The sequence below is a fragment of the Lipotes vexillifer genome, unplaced genomic scaffold (genome assembly GCF_000442215.2).
Source record: "Lipotes vexillifer unplaced genomic scaffold, Lipotes_vexillifer_v1.1 scaffold213, whole genome shotgun sequence".
Taxonomy (NCBI): domain Eukaryota; kingdom Metazoa; phylum Chordata; class Mammalia; order Artiodactyla; family Lipotidae; genus Lipotes; species Lipotes vexillifer.
The window spans coordinates 2,356,009-2,370,663 of record NW_006780610.1 but is presented as its reverse complement, the minus strand read 5'-3'; the positions used below and the strand labels follow the sequence as shown (position 1 = coordinate 2,370,663).

Sequence of the window (14,655 nt, the reverse complement as noted above, 5' to 3'; positions counted from 1 at the left end):
TATCCCACCCCTCTAGGTGGTCACAAAGCACTGAGCTGATCTCCCTGTACTATGCAGCTGCTTCCCACTGGCTATCTGTTTTACATTTGGTAGTGTATACATGTCAGTGTCACTCTCTCACTTCATCTCAGGTTACCCTTCCCCCTCCCCATGTCCTCAAGTCCATTCTCTACATATGCATCTTTACTCCTGTCCTGCCCCTAGGTTCTTCAGAACCATTTTTTTGTTTTTTTAAGATTCCATATATATGTGTTAGCATACGGTATTTGTTTTTTTCTTTCTGACTTACTTCACTCTGTATGACAGACTCTAGGTCCATCCACCTCACTACAAATAGTTCAATTTTGTTTCTTTTTATGGCCAAGTAATATTCCATTGTATATATGTGCCACATCTTCTTTATACATTCATCTGTCGATGGACACTTAGGTTGCTTCCGTGTCTTGGCTGTTGTAAATAGTGCTGCAATGAACATTGTGGTACATGACTTTTTTTTCTTTTTTTTTGTGGTACGTGGGCCTCTCACTGTTGTGGTTTCTCCTGTTGTGGAGCACAGGCTCTGGACACGCAGGCTCAGCGGCCATGGCTCATGGGCCCTACTGCTCCGCGGCATGTGGGATCTTCCCAGACCGGGGCATGAACCCGTGTCCCCTGCATCGGCAGGCAGACTCTCAACCACTGCGCCACCAGGGAAGCACCCATGACTCTTTTTGAATTATGGTTTTCTCAGGGTATATGCCCAGTAGTGGGATTGCTGGGTCATATGGTAGTTCTATTTTTAGTTTTTTAAGAACCTCCATACTGCTCTCCATAGTGGCTGTATCAATTTACATTCCCACCAACAGTGCAAGAGGGTTCACTTTTCTCCATACCCTCTCCAGCATTTATTGTTTGTAGAATTTTTGTTGATGGCCATTCTGACAGGTGTGAGGTGATACCTCATTGTAGTTTTGATTTCCATTTTTCTAATGATTAGTGATGTTGAGCATTCTTTCATGTGTTTGTTGACAATCTGTATATCTTCTTTGGAGAAATGTCTATTTAGGTCTTCTGTCCATTTTTGGATTGAGTTGTTTTTTTGATATTGAGCTGCAGGAGCTGTATATTTTGGAGATTAATCCTTTGTCAGTTGCTTCGTTTGAAAATATTTTCTCCCATTCTGAGGGTTGTCTTTTCATCTTGTTTGTGGTTTCCTTTGCTGTGCAAAAGCTTTTAAGTTTCATTAGGTCCCATGTGTTTATTTTTGTTTTTATTTCCATTTCTCTAGGAAGGTGGGTCAAAAAGCATCTTGCTGTGATTTATGTCATAGAGTGTTCTGCCTATGTTTTCCTCTCACACACCAGCTTTGATCAGTGATCTAGAGCATGGGTTTTCAAACTTTTTCTATAAAGGGTTAGATAGTAAATATTTTAGGCCTTGCAGGTGACCTGTTTCTGTGGCAACCATTCAGCTCTACTGTTGAAACATGAAAGCAGCCATAGACAGTACATAAACAAATGGCTGTGGACATGATACAATAAAACTTTATTTACGGGCTTCCCTGGTAGTGCAGTGGTTGAGAATCTGCCTGCCAATGCAGGGGACATGGGTTCGAGCCCTGGTCTGGGAAGATCCCACATGCCGCGGAGCATCTGGGCCCGTGAGCCACAACTACTGAGCCTGCGCGTCTGGAGCCTTTGCTCTGCAACAGGAGAGGCTGCGATAGTGAGAGGCCCGCGCACTGCGATGAAGAGTGGCCCCCGCTCGCCGCAACTAGAGAAAGCCCTTGCACAGAAACAAAGACCCAACACAGCCAAAAATAAATTTAAAAAAAAGTGAAGTTGGAAAATATGAACTTATTAAAAAAAAAAAGCTTTATTTACAAAAACAGGTGGCAGGCAGATTTGGCTCAGGGACTGCAGATTGCCGACCTCTGATCTCGAGAGATGGTTTTCTTTTTGTCAAACTCCAAGTTACTTGATTATTTTTATAAGTCAGTGAGAGAAAGTTAAAGATTCTGAGATACATATGAGCCGAGAATTCTCCCCCCATCCCCACCTCCAACATTGTTGTTTCTTTTGGTTATGCTTAAAGTAATATCAGATAATACTCACATTGGTTTATCCATGCTCTGCTATAGATATTCCTCTCCTAAAACTCTTTCTAAAGTCAGAGCAGAACTAGAGATGTTCCCTCCTATTCCATCCTCTTCATTTTCCCCAGTCTTAGGAGATACAGACCTAAATGTTGTCTGTGGTCAGGCTTCCTTGTGTGCAACCTCGTCCCTCTTTATCTTGCAAGAGTTGGCCTGCCTTCTTCTTTCATAGCCTTTTATCCAAATATACCATTGGAGGAATGAGTAGCAGGCTTTATCTGTTCACGGGCAGAGTACTAAAAGAAGCAAGGGTGAGAAAAATTTCTAAGATACAGTATGAGACATGAAAACAGAGCATCTCACGCAATGGGATCCTTTCCTAGTTATACCTTATACAAATTCTGTTATAGAAAGAGAGCCACAGCCTAAGCCTCATTTTCCTTAGTGACAGTTTCCCAAATCCATGTGTTCACACATGAAGGAAGTATAGTCTTGTGATAAATATCTAAGAAGCCCTCCTCCCAGCCTGCTTTTCAAGATTGCTGACTACGCTCAATTTCAAAGTGATAGATGTGTAGATATCTTACTTGTTTTTGTTTTTTATTGCATCCAGTATAACATAGTTGATGATCACTAAATGTTTGTGGGAAAATTGCATGCTTTTTAATTGTCTGAAAACAGATAAATTCTAGTGTTTAGGCAGTTTTCTCCTGCTTTAAAGAAGCAATATAACCATTATATAAGAAAGTCTGACTATAATCCTTTACAGTTTTAAAATGTGTAAGCAACATTATTTACTCTAAAAGTCAAATTTCAGTGAACCAAAAATAAATTGAATATTTTCTCACTTCTGGCCTACCAGGTACTCAGGGCTAGACAAATACAAATAGGTATTTGAATCAAAGAAAATACAATTAGACATATATTTCAGACCAAAAATTCATGTTATACTTTCCAAAACTTAAAAAAATACATTTTTTCACAGACACCTGGGATTAGCTGTACTGTAATTCTGTTACTATAAATAATTGAAAGCTTAGTGCATTTCGAAATCAAGGGCTAGTAAAGGAAACCTAACTGTAATATGTGAGGGGTTTGGAGAGGCCAGAAGTGAGAGAGACTTCGGTTTGGCCCTAGAAATTATCAGTGTCAATTATAAAAATGCAAGATATTAACCTCTGTTTGATCATGTTGATTCTTTGATTAGAGCCAACAGCTTCTGCTTCTATAGAGAATAAGAAGTTTCTTTTCTTTTTTCTTTTTCTTCCTTTCCCCACTTACCTTAGGATTTGAAACAGCCCATGGCTGAGAGGAAATCTCAGCTGGATGCACTTGCCTTTGATATTCAGTTCTTTATCTCTGAGCACGCCCAGGACTTGCCTCCTCAGCAGAACCGACAGATGCTAAGGCTTCTGAATGAACTGCAGAGGTCCTTCCAGGACCATGTGGAATGGATCGCAGCCCAGGTGGATGCCTTGCAGGGCCGTCTTCAACAGATGGAGCAGGCAGCCCGGCTTAAGGTCAGGCTGAACCAGAAGCTGGGCTCAGTTGGTCTCTGGGATGTCCTCTGTCTTTCGGTTTTCTGGCCAGACTCTGTTTGTCGTGATTCCAGGAGCCTGCGTTTACCAGTTTTGATTGGTTCAGGCCAGTTTGGTTCTGGTCCAGGAGGCAGCTCTTCTGGCTGTTTTTCTTGCCGTGTTTTTGGTTTTATGTGTGTGTGTGAGAGAGAATACGTGTGTTTACGTGTGTATGCATGTGCAAGCGTTTTCTTTTTAGTGAGACTCTACTGTCACTGTGTCTCACTGTCTCTGACTTTGAAATGAAAATTTTATCTCTAGCCCTTATTTCTCCTACTCTCTCCCTCAGCATTCTTTTGAGGACTGTTAGGAACATTTAGGTACTCTGAGCTCTTGAGAAGAATGGTCCTGAAATCAGTTTTATTCTGGGGCTTTTCAGATGATTAACAGTAAGATTCCTTGACCAACTTCAAACAGCTGACAAAAAGATTTTTATCAGAATCATATTAATTTTTTAGCACATTTGAAATTATTATTTTCTAGCACTGTTCTTTACACTGTTGTGCCCAGTGCTTATTCAGTTATTGGAAAACGGTGTGTAGAAACACTCTTGATACATTTTGGGGGGTGGGGGGAAACAACTAATCATCTCACCACCTTCTATCACAAGCCTCTTCTTGCAGGACTCAACATAATTGCATTAATGGTAACATCATAACCTTATAATACCAAGAATGATGCTTATGCCATTTCTGCTGTTTGAATAATAAGTTGGAATTCAGCAGGATGATACTAGAATTGTCCTTGTCACCAGCAAAACTGTCTCAGGGTCTCTTTTATTAAATATTGTGCAAAGGAGAATTGAGCTTTTGAGTCAGGCTTAAAGGATGTTAAAGGCTTAAAGTCAAGTCTATATGTCCCTTATTACTGCTTAGTTGTTTCAACTGTATTGAATTTGAAGTAAAATACTAACGAAATATGTTAGGTTACTTTCCATATCTGGAAATTTGCAGTGTCCTCACTTGGGAATTTATATAGCCTGGTGTAGCTTATGGATAATTAACGAAATAGCATTGGTCTGGGCCACCTTAAGACACAGCCCACATCTAGGATAGGCTCCTGAGCTGCAGAAGGTGATACAGTTGCATGTGAACATTCTCTCTAAGTGTGTAATTAATTCCACAATGTTTATTAACCTTGTTACTGTCAGAAATGCTTTGCTTCTCTCTATATTTGCCCTGAATGCATGTGTATGTCTGTGTGTTAACTTGTTTGCTTTGCTTTTTTCAGATTCAGTCTGCACCCATCCTAACCCATGAAGATCCTGTTTTACAGCTGAAGAACTCTTAGGAGTTCTCTTCCAGAGCCCTTCTATTTGTCCTAAAGAGGGGGAGAGAGGGCCAATCTGGGCACCTGTTTGTAAGTGCAGGTGACTAAAACACCATCAGAAGGTAGAAACTGGTGGAAAACGGTTCTAGAAGGATGGTCAGGAGAACACATCATGCTCAATTGCTCAATCAGGTGCTTCAGTGTCATGTGACTGAGAGGTCTGGAGAAAGGATCAGGCACAGAAGCATACTCCCTTCTCCCCTTGGGCTGGCCTTTCTCTTGGGTAATGGTATAGACACCTGAAGGACTGAGCCCGTTGCTGTTCTGGGGCAGTTCCCTTCTTCTCAGAATAGCCAAGCCAGCCCTTCATGCCTGGCATGTAGTCATTCCATTTAATGGGTGTCTGCATTTGTGAGACATTTGATTTATATAAAATCAGCTCAATTACTAAGAAACTCAATTCGCTTATAAATTATCCAGTTTCTTGATTTTTACTCCTTGTCTAGTCCTTCTAATTTTCCGTATTATGACTTAACATGTAGTGTTATCATCCAGTTCCAGTAGAATTGATCAGAACCGCTAATTTATTATTACCACCAATATCATCTGTGGATTTTAAGCATCTGGGCTCTCTGTTCTCCATTTCCAAGGATAATAACAGCAGTTTGGCAAAGGAGCTTCCAGACCAAAACCTGGGAGCGTTCTCACCCCAAATCACCCCTGATTATAATCCCGACCATAGCCCCAGATTAACAGACGATCCAATTGAGGGGAGCTTTCTGAATATGATTTCTGTGCCTTTTCCTCTTCTGGTCTCCCACCAACTTTTCCATCCTTGAGATATAACCTTCCTGTTTTACATTTCAGGGAGTTATCTTGTATTTATAAAATGAGAATCATTAATTGTCTCTTGGCCCCTTTGCATTTTAATTAGACCCTGCAGAAACAACAAAATACCTGTCACCAGAAACTGGAGGATCTTTGCAACTGGGTAGGACAGGCAGAAAGAGTATTGGCTGGCCATCAAGGTAGAGCCACCCAGCATGATCTCTCTGCTTTGCAGAAGAACCAAAGTGACTTGAAGGTCAGTAAGAGTTAACTCATTTTTTTCATTCCTTCAAGTATTTATAAAGGCTTGCTATGTGCCAGGCACAGTGCTTAGTGCCAATAACATAATGGTAAACGTCCCTGCTCTCATGAAGCTTACAGTGTAGTGGAAGAAACAGACATTACACAAATAATCACAAAAATGAACATATAATTTATTCAGTAATGTATCTATAAAGGAAAAGTTACATGAGAACATATAACAGAGAGACCCAATCTTGACTTGGATATCAAGATTACCTTAAAGAAGTGTCACTTAAACTGAGGAACAGAGGGTACATAGGGGTTGATGCATGAAGGTGTGGGAGGAAGAAGAAAATTGCCAGGCAGAGGCCTGTACATCAGTCTGGAGGTGGGAATGGGGTCGAGCACAATGTATTCAGGAGCTGAAAGAAAGCTAGTTCAACTGGAATGCAAAGAAAAAAAGGAAGATAAGTGAATGATGAGTCTGGAGGGTAGGACCCAGATCACTCTGGGCCTTATAGGCTACATTAGGATTAAGGAGTGATAACCAAGAGAGTTAAAAGGACCAACCAGGCCTCAACTCCACTAGAATCCTGTTGTCAACTCTTCTTTATAGAAGAATGATCTCTTTGAGGATAACTCATTGCAGAATAAAAATCATGTTTATGGGCGGTCTCCTTTTTTATCTTCACTAAATATCTTCTTAGAAATGTAAATTTAAATTTTTCTTAGAAAATTAAATATTAAAAAAGTTGCTGAATTAAGAAGCATTTAAAATTTTATTATCTCCATTGGTTTAGGCATAAACCTTAAGCAAATTATACTCAGGGACATACGTCAATTGCAGATAATGTCATCCTAGTCATTCATCTTCATGCTGTTGAGAGGTCTTAGAAGTTCTAAAGTTGAAGCCTCTGCCATCCTGTTTTCGTATGTTAAGGATTTACAGGGTGACATTCAGAATCATGCCACCTCATTTGCCAGTGTTGTCAAAGACACTGAAGGGTTCCTGGAAGAGAACCAAGCTAAGCTGAGCCCCCATGAGTTGACAGCTCTCCGGGAGAAACTTCATCAGGCTAAGGAGCAGTATGAGGCTCTCCAGGAAAGGACAAAGCTGGCCCAGAAGGAGCTGGAGGAAGTGGTGACCTCAGCCTTACAGCAGGAGACTGAAAAGGTAACCAGACTGCTGTGACGCTTGGTATTTTTCAAAAAAGAAAATTTTGGTACCGACACAAATAAAAGGTAATGAAGGGAAACTGCTTTACAGAGAGCATAGAATCACAAAAAAGGGTTAATTCAGGAGCAGGTCTGTGAGCCAATATTTATTTTTATAAGAAACATCCTGAAGGACTTTAAGTCAGGAATAGTTGGTAGTAAGTTCATATTCCAAATCATCACCATCACCATCACCATCATCATCATCATCATCATCATCATCATCCTTGGGGAAAAAGCAAATGGCATATTTCTAACATGAATCTGGACTGCTGATCCAAGGGTACTAGTGAAAATACCTGGGCAGTCTTAATGGGCCACAGGCTATCCTCAAGCTGCCACTATAGTTTCAGTGGGAAGTCATGGCACTGGGATAAACCTAAAAGAAGGTAAAGTCTTATGGTCTTCTGCACCCCACTCAGCACTGGCTTATTGAATCAAAGTTCTTTTTCTGGCTGTGAACTTGTACACTAATGAGGGAGGTAGAGAATGTGGAAAGAGAAGTAAGTTACCTGAAGATGAATTCTGAAATACATGAATATATCACTTGGCATAACCTGTTTTATTAAAGTACTTGAAGAGTCAGAAAATAGAATTTGAGAGACAAGTTTCAGAATTCAGTGCTCTACTTGGCAGAGAAAATGCTGGGAGTAGTCTGCATTTTCCTTAAGGAAGAACAGAAAGGTAATTGAGTGTGACTGTGCTATTTTTTATCCTACCAAGGCAGTGTATAACTTCTGCCTACCTAGAAGGGATTCCATAAAGCTTGGAGGTGCCAGGACTAAAATCATCTCTTAACAAAGCCCTTTCAAATCCTGGGATTTGCCGCCCTCCTGCTCCTTTATTAAAAGCAGTGAGATATAGATCAAATTTAGGGATTGTTTTAAATAATTATTTTTCAACAGATTTAGAAGATGCTTATTTTTCTCTGTGGGTGCAAAGACTGTTTATACCCAGCCTTAGAGCTGCTGCTTTTTTTTTTTTTTTTTTTTTTTTTTAAGCTTAGAACTTCATGTAAACTTTATATATATTGTTTTGTGCCTAACTGCTCTTGCTCAGTACACACACACACACACACACACACAGATATATACTGTGTTTTTTTTTTTTTTTTTTTTTTTTTTTTAAGCCTAAATGTCTTCCTTTTTACTTAACCTTTGGTTCATAGCTGAGTATCTAAGGCCTTCTCACTAGACTCCCCCTCTGGCTTTCAGAGTAAAGCAGCAAAGGAACTGGAAGAGAACAGGAGTAAGATAGATGCTCTCTTGGATTGGCTGACTTCAGTGGGATCATTGGGTGGACAGATGGAGCAGCTCTCAGGAGGTAACCTGGAGAAAGGAGCCTTGGATACCACTGATGGTCACGTGGGGGTGAACCAAGCCCCAGAGGCGCTGGACAAGCAATGTGAGAAGTTGAAGGTGAGTATGTTAGCTTGTTCTTACAATGCTGGGTGAATCTCTGCTGCCCTGGGCAAGTCACCATAACCTCCTGCCCTAAATCCAGTGAGCACTTCTCAGTTCATATCTTCTTTGATTTCTCAGCAGCCATGACAGTCTTGACCACTCTCCTTGAAATACTTTCTCCCTTGTTTCCATAGCACTATCTGCCCTGATAATCCTCCTCCCTTTCCTCTGGCCAGCTTTTGAAATACTGATATGCTTCCAGGTTGGAGCCTAGGCCTCTTCTCGTCTTTCAGAATATATTTTCCTTGGGTAATCTCATCCACCCACGACACTTCACTTCCCATTTGTACTAGTGGTTTCCATGTATATATTTGTCTCCAGCCCAGATGCCTGCCCTGAGCTTCAAACCAGTGTATAAATCCATCTGCCTGTTTGCAACTTGGAACCACAAGCACCTCAACCTGAGAACTAGACCTCCTATTTTATAAAATACCCCTCCCCCATTGAATATGTTCTCCTTCCTATATTCCCACTTACTTGCCTGGACTAAACATCACCCTAGATTCCTTTCCTTCCCTCACTCTCCCATATTGAATCAGTCATCAAATCCCACGCTTCTTATAGCTCTTTTAAAATCATCCACACGTTTTTATCTCCATCGAGATATTAATTGCAGTTCAGACTGCTATCAGCTCTCACTTGTGTTATAGTAACTTCTGGTCTCCTTGACTCTTGACTTTTACCCTCCAATCCATTCCCACACTATTAACTGATCTTTTTAAGATGCTGTGTCCCTGCTTAACCCTTTTAATAGTTCCCTGCTGCCCTTAGGAAACTATTTCTTACTCATCTCTACTCATCTATTTATTCAGCAAATATTGAGGGCCTGATGCATGACAGGTATTGGAGATAAACCAGTGAACCAGCCAGATCCACCATCTCCAAGACATTAACTGACATATGCAGGTATATTGTATGAGAAAGACTATTTAGGGAACTTAGAAAACACACAGATCACATACGTTAGTGATACCTTTATAGCATACAAAACTGGTTTAGCTGAAATGCTTCTGTTGAACAGCCTGTGTGGGCCATTGCCTTATTTTGTATTCATAGGATTTCTGCCTCTTGCATGCTACTTCTGTGCTTGGAAGATCCCTTGTAGTGTGTACCCTAAAGCCATGGCAGTCTTGGCACTGAGCAGAAATTGTCCTGCTGTCACAGGGGCTTCCTGATACTGCTTGCTGGCAGCTCCATCTAGGAAGGACACTGTCTTACCTGTGGGTGGATGAGAGTGGGGACATCTGGGCAGTATACAGACAAGCTGTAGTGCTGTCCCTTACTGTCTCTTTGAGCAGGTTATATTTGTCACCCCAGCTTCCCTGAGATGACGTCGGAAGCTGAAGTTATGAGGTTGCTATTGTCCTTCTCTAGGGAGTTGCATAAACAGTATAGATAGTTAAGAACACTTACTGAGCTCCCAGTGACTTCTGTTAGACTCAGGAAGAACATTTTAGGAACAAAACCAAGCAACCACAACTGTCCTAAAAGAACTTAAGTTCCACTGAAACAGAAAAAAGGTCTACATGTCTGTACATAGACATAACACATACAAATAAAACGTACAGATTACCTATACTATCCAGAAATACAGCTCATTCTCACTAATGTACAAATTGTTTATTTAAAGAATTAATTTTCCAACAGTTTTTCTAGTAGGGACAGTCTTCAAGGATATGTGAATGACACATTTCACAGCTTAGCATTTGCAGTTTTTATGCTGTCATATGTATGACTTATGCAGCTTACTGTCTCCTTCCATCCGTGTGGGTAGTTTTAGTTGGCCATTTGTACCTTCTCTTAGATCTGGGGTAGTTTAGTGATGAAGAGAGTGAGGTTCAAGTCACAATTTGTCCCTTAACTATCTGCATGACCTTAGTCAAGACATACAACACCTTTTTGGTATTCACTTATCCCATCCTTGATATGGGAATTATATGGTCGGCCTACACTACAGATGGTGGCACGAGTATTATGAGATAATACATGAAAACTGTCAGATCCTAGATGAGTCAGTTCATCTGGGATTAGTAGATGGCATAATGCATATAGAGTGAGAGATATTAATGATTTCTTAGCAGCTGGAAAAGTGACCTATTGAGATCTCTCCCTACTTCTAGCTGTAGACATAAACAAGTTATTGTGGTTTCCCTACTGATTGTCCTTTGTTTGGGGGGATTTTTGCCAGGCTCGTCACCAAGAATTGCTGTCTCAGCAGCAAAATTTCATCCTGGCCACCCAGTCTGCTCAGGCCTTCCTGGACCAGCATGGCCACAATCTCACACCCGAGGAGCAGCAGATGCTGCAAGAAAAGCTCGGAGAACTAAAGGAGCAGTATGTGACTTCCCTGGCCCAGTCAGAGGCAGAACTGAAGCGGGTGCAGACACTACGGGATGAGCTGCAGAAGTTTCTGCAGGATCATCGAGAGTTTGAAAACTGGCTGGAACGGTCTGAGAAAGAGCTGGAGAACATGCGCAAGCGAGACAGCAGCCCCAAGGCCCTTCCCGCTCTACTAAAGCGACAGGGGAGCTTCTCGGAGGACGTCATTTCCCACAAAGGAGACTTGAGATTTGTGACTATCTCAGGACAGAAAGTCTTGGACACAGAAAACAGCCTTGAGGAAGGCAAAGAACCATCAGCAACTGGAGCCTTAGTGAAGGACAAGCTGAAGGATGCAACAGAAAGATACAGTGCTCTCCATTCAAAGGTAGAGGAGAGGTTCCTGGCAGCCCCTGGTGAAACAGTCATGGCAGCCCTCACACAACTGTGGGTGGTTTCTGGGGCTTACAATAAGAACCTCAGACACAGTGAATAAGGTGATTTGTAGATTGACCGTGGGTAGAATGAGTTATGAGTGTTTATGAGTTCTGAAAAGTTGCAAAATATAGAGGCCCAGGGGCTCATGCCTGATCTGAGCAATATCCAGGGGTATGTCTCACTGCCGTGGTGAAGGTGGAAGTGCTCACCTCCCTGTGTCTGACGAGCAGCCATGGCCTCCCAAGAGACAGAGCACAGGGAGACTTAAACCAAGTACACAGTCTTTATTCCTGGACAGAACATCTAGGGTAAATCCTTATCTTCCTCCCTATCAAAGAACTCCCTTTAGCTCCGAAAGTATAGAATCCAGTCAGTTCTTCTTACCTGTTTTGTGCTTTTTGCCAACATCTTTCACCCCCCAAAAGGAGCACGTTTTGTACCTCTCAGTCCCCACCTTTGCCTGCAGCCTGATGTATATTTCTTTGGTGGCTTGTCATACAACTAAATCTTCCCAGGTATATAATAAAGTGGGGGTGGATAGTACGGATCAAACAGGACCCCACTTACAGAAAATTGTTGCTACCATCTATCTGTGGGGTCCACACTAACCTTAACTGTAGTTACAGTCAATTCCCAGACCTCTTTGGACTGTGCCTGGGAAGCTGCTGCCTTTGGCCTGACCCACTTAAATCTGCTTTCCCTTCTTTTCTTTTTTCTTCTTATGGCACAGTGTACACGACTGGGCGCTCACCTGAACTTGCTGCTAGGCCAGTATCAGCAGTTCCAGAGCAGTGCCGAAAGCCTGCAGGCCTGGGTGAAAGCTTGTGAGGCCAATGTGGAGAAGCTCCTCTCAGAAACTGTTGCCTCTGACCCTGGGGTCCTGCAACAGCAGCTTGTGACCACAAAGGTGAGCCAATACACAATCTGTTGTACTGCATGGCTTAGAGTAGCTTCAAAGGGAAGCAAATGCTTGCATAGGTTAAAGGCGGTGGTTGGGATGCCTTGGACAATATGTGATTCCGAAATACTTTATTCTGATGTCTGTGGCTATGGATAAACAGAATTTACTCTATAAAGCTGCTCAGTAGCTCTCAATCCCTAGAACCAGCTTTGATTATGCACTGTGATGGTTTTCTTTTGTCCTTTTTCATGGACAAGCAGCAGTTGCAGGAGGAACTGGCTGAGCATCAGGTACCTGTAGAGAAGCTCCAAAAAGTAGCTCATGACCTCATGGAAATTGAAGGGGAGCCAGCCCCAGACCACAAGCATGTTCAAGAAACTACAGGTATGAAGCAGCAATAGCCAGACTGTTCCCCTAATTCCTAGTATGTGCCTCTGTTCTGTAACATATCACATTGTGTTGTACATGTATCTGTGGTGCTAGCTAGGGGCTGTGGATATAAACACAAATAGCTCACCCTCTAATGAACTTTATTCTTACACCATATGAGGCCTTCATGGTCTGACTTCAACCTCTTTTCCCCAGGCACTCGCCTTCTAGCCACACCCGACTTCTTTCCTTTCCCAAGTCATTTCCTCATTACTTTACCCCTGAAGTTTTTCCTGTTGCTTAGCTGCTAACATTTATTGAGTCCTTACCATGCATGGTGAAATCTTGCTCATGCTTCAAGATGTAACCGGCAAGTTACTTCTTTTGTAAAGTCCTGATACCACCCCCGCCCCGACCCCCAAGAAGAAGTAAAAGATAAGAAATAATCATTCTTCCTTCGGGTTTCTCTAGTACAGTACTCCTAGTACCAATATAGCACTTACGATTTTATTATTATGGTTAGTTGATGTGCCTTCCACTACCTATGCTCTCTTTTAGAGTTTTAAGGTTTGTAGAAGGCAGGGACTTTATCATAATAATCTTTAGTCCTCAGCATCGAGCATAATTTCTGGCACTTAGTAGGTGCTAAATATATAATGCTTCTTGAGTTTGGTTCAAACAGTGATGTATTTAGGCTTATTATTCTTTCTGTTTGTCTTGATTTCTGTTGTTATTATAACTAACATATACAATTTAAATATGTTTTCTTTTTAAAGTGCAACACAAAAATTGTCCCTACTCTCTCTTCTCATGGCCTTGAATTTCCAGATTCCATACTCAGCCATTTCCAAAGCCTCTCCAGTAACTTGGCAGAGCGCTCTGCTCTGCTGCAGAAAGCCATTGCCCAGTCTCAGAGTGTCCAAGAAAGCCTGGACAGCTTGTTGCAGTCCATCAGTGAAGTTGAAAATAACCTGGAAGAGGAGAAGGTGGCACCGCTGTCATCAGGAGTCATCCAGGAAGCCCTGGCCACTAACATGGTGAGACCTGTGCCGCAAGAGTTAGCACAGAGGGTATATTTGCCATGTTGCATAATGATGTCATTTTGAAAAAGTATCAGGAAAAGAATTCATTTCTATCATGAATCTTCTAATAAGACTTAGAAATGTTGACTAATCCATGTAAAGGTTTGTCTACCCAATTTCCAAAGCATTGGTAAGCTTGAGGAAAAGTGGTGATGGCAAAGTCACTGGTCGCATAGGGTGGAGAACTAAGGGTATTGATGGTATTCTGAAGTTTCAGTTGCAATCCTCCAACCCTCCTTGAGGAGGTGAGCATGTAGTTACTAGAAGCTTATTAGTTTGTGGCTCAGATATCCTGGAATAAGTGAGCCAGGAGCTGACAGATGTGTTCTTGATGACAGAAATTGAAGCAGGACATTGCTCGGCAGAAGAGCAGCTTGGAGGCCACGCGTGAGATGGTGACCCGATTCACGGAGACAGCAGACAGCAACTCGGCCGCAGTGCTGCAGGGCAAACTGGCCGAGGTGAGCCAGCGCTTCGAACAGCTCCGGCTACAGCAGCAAGAAAAGGAGAGCTCCCTAAAGAAGCTTCTGCCCCAGGCAGAGATGTTTGAGCATCTCTCTGATAAGCTGCAGCGATTCATGGAAAACAAAAGTCGGTTGCTGGCCTCTGGGAATCAGCCAGATCAAGATATTGCACATTTCTTCCAACAGATTCAGGTGAGGATATATCTGCCAGATGTGCAGAATAAAGGGGAAAGAAAGGCAAGGAAAAAAATATATTTACTGAACAGATGTCAGTCAATGTACTGGAAACTTTACCTACATTGTCTTAAAGAATTCTCACAGCCATCCTGTAAGCTAGATATTGTTTGTTCATTTTTTAAAAACACAGTCTAGATTTATTTTTCACTCATATTACATGTTCAACAGATCAGCAG

At 41.9% G+C, this 14,655-nt stretch overlaps 1 protein-coding gene across 1 annotated transcript in view; it reads left to right on the top strand.

Annotated features, from left to right (window-relative positions):
* MACF1 (microtubule actin crosslinking factor 1) overlaps positions 1-14,655 on the top strand; it is a 350,964-nt gene that overhangs the window by 226,004 nt on the left and 110,305 nt on the right. The window contains exons 36-43 of the mRNA XM_007453778.1: positions 5,855-6,004; positions 6,932-7,165; positions 8,421-8,624; positions 10,858-11,376; positions 12,157-12,333; positions 12,588-12,711; positions 13,525-13,733; positions 14,117-14,434. Coding sequence (XP_007453840.1) covers positions 5,855-6,004; positions 6,932-7,165; positions 8,421-8,624; positions 10,858-11,376; positions 12,157-12,333; positions 12,588-12,711; positions 13,525-13,733; positions 14,117-14,434 — 1,935 coding nt within the window. The remainder of the gene's footprint in view (positions 1-5,854; positions 6,005-6,931; positions 7,166-8,420; positions 8,625-10,857; positions 11,377-12,156; positions 12,334-12,587; positions 12,712-13,524; positions 13,734-14,116; positions 14,435-14,655) is intronic.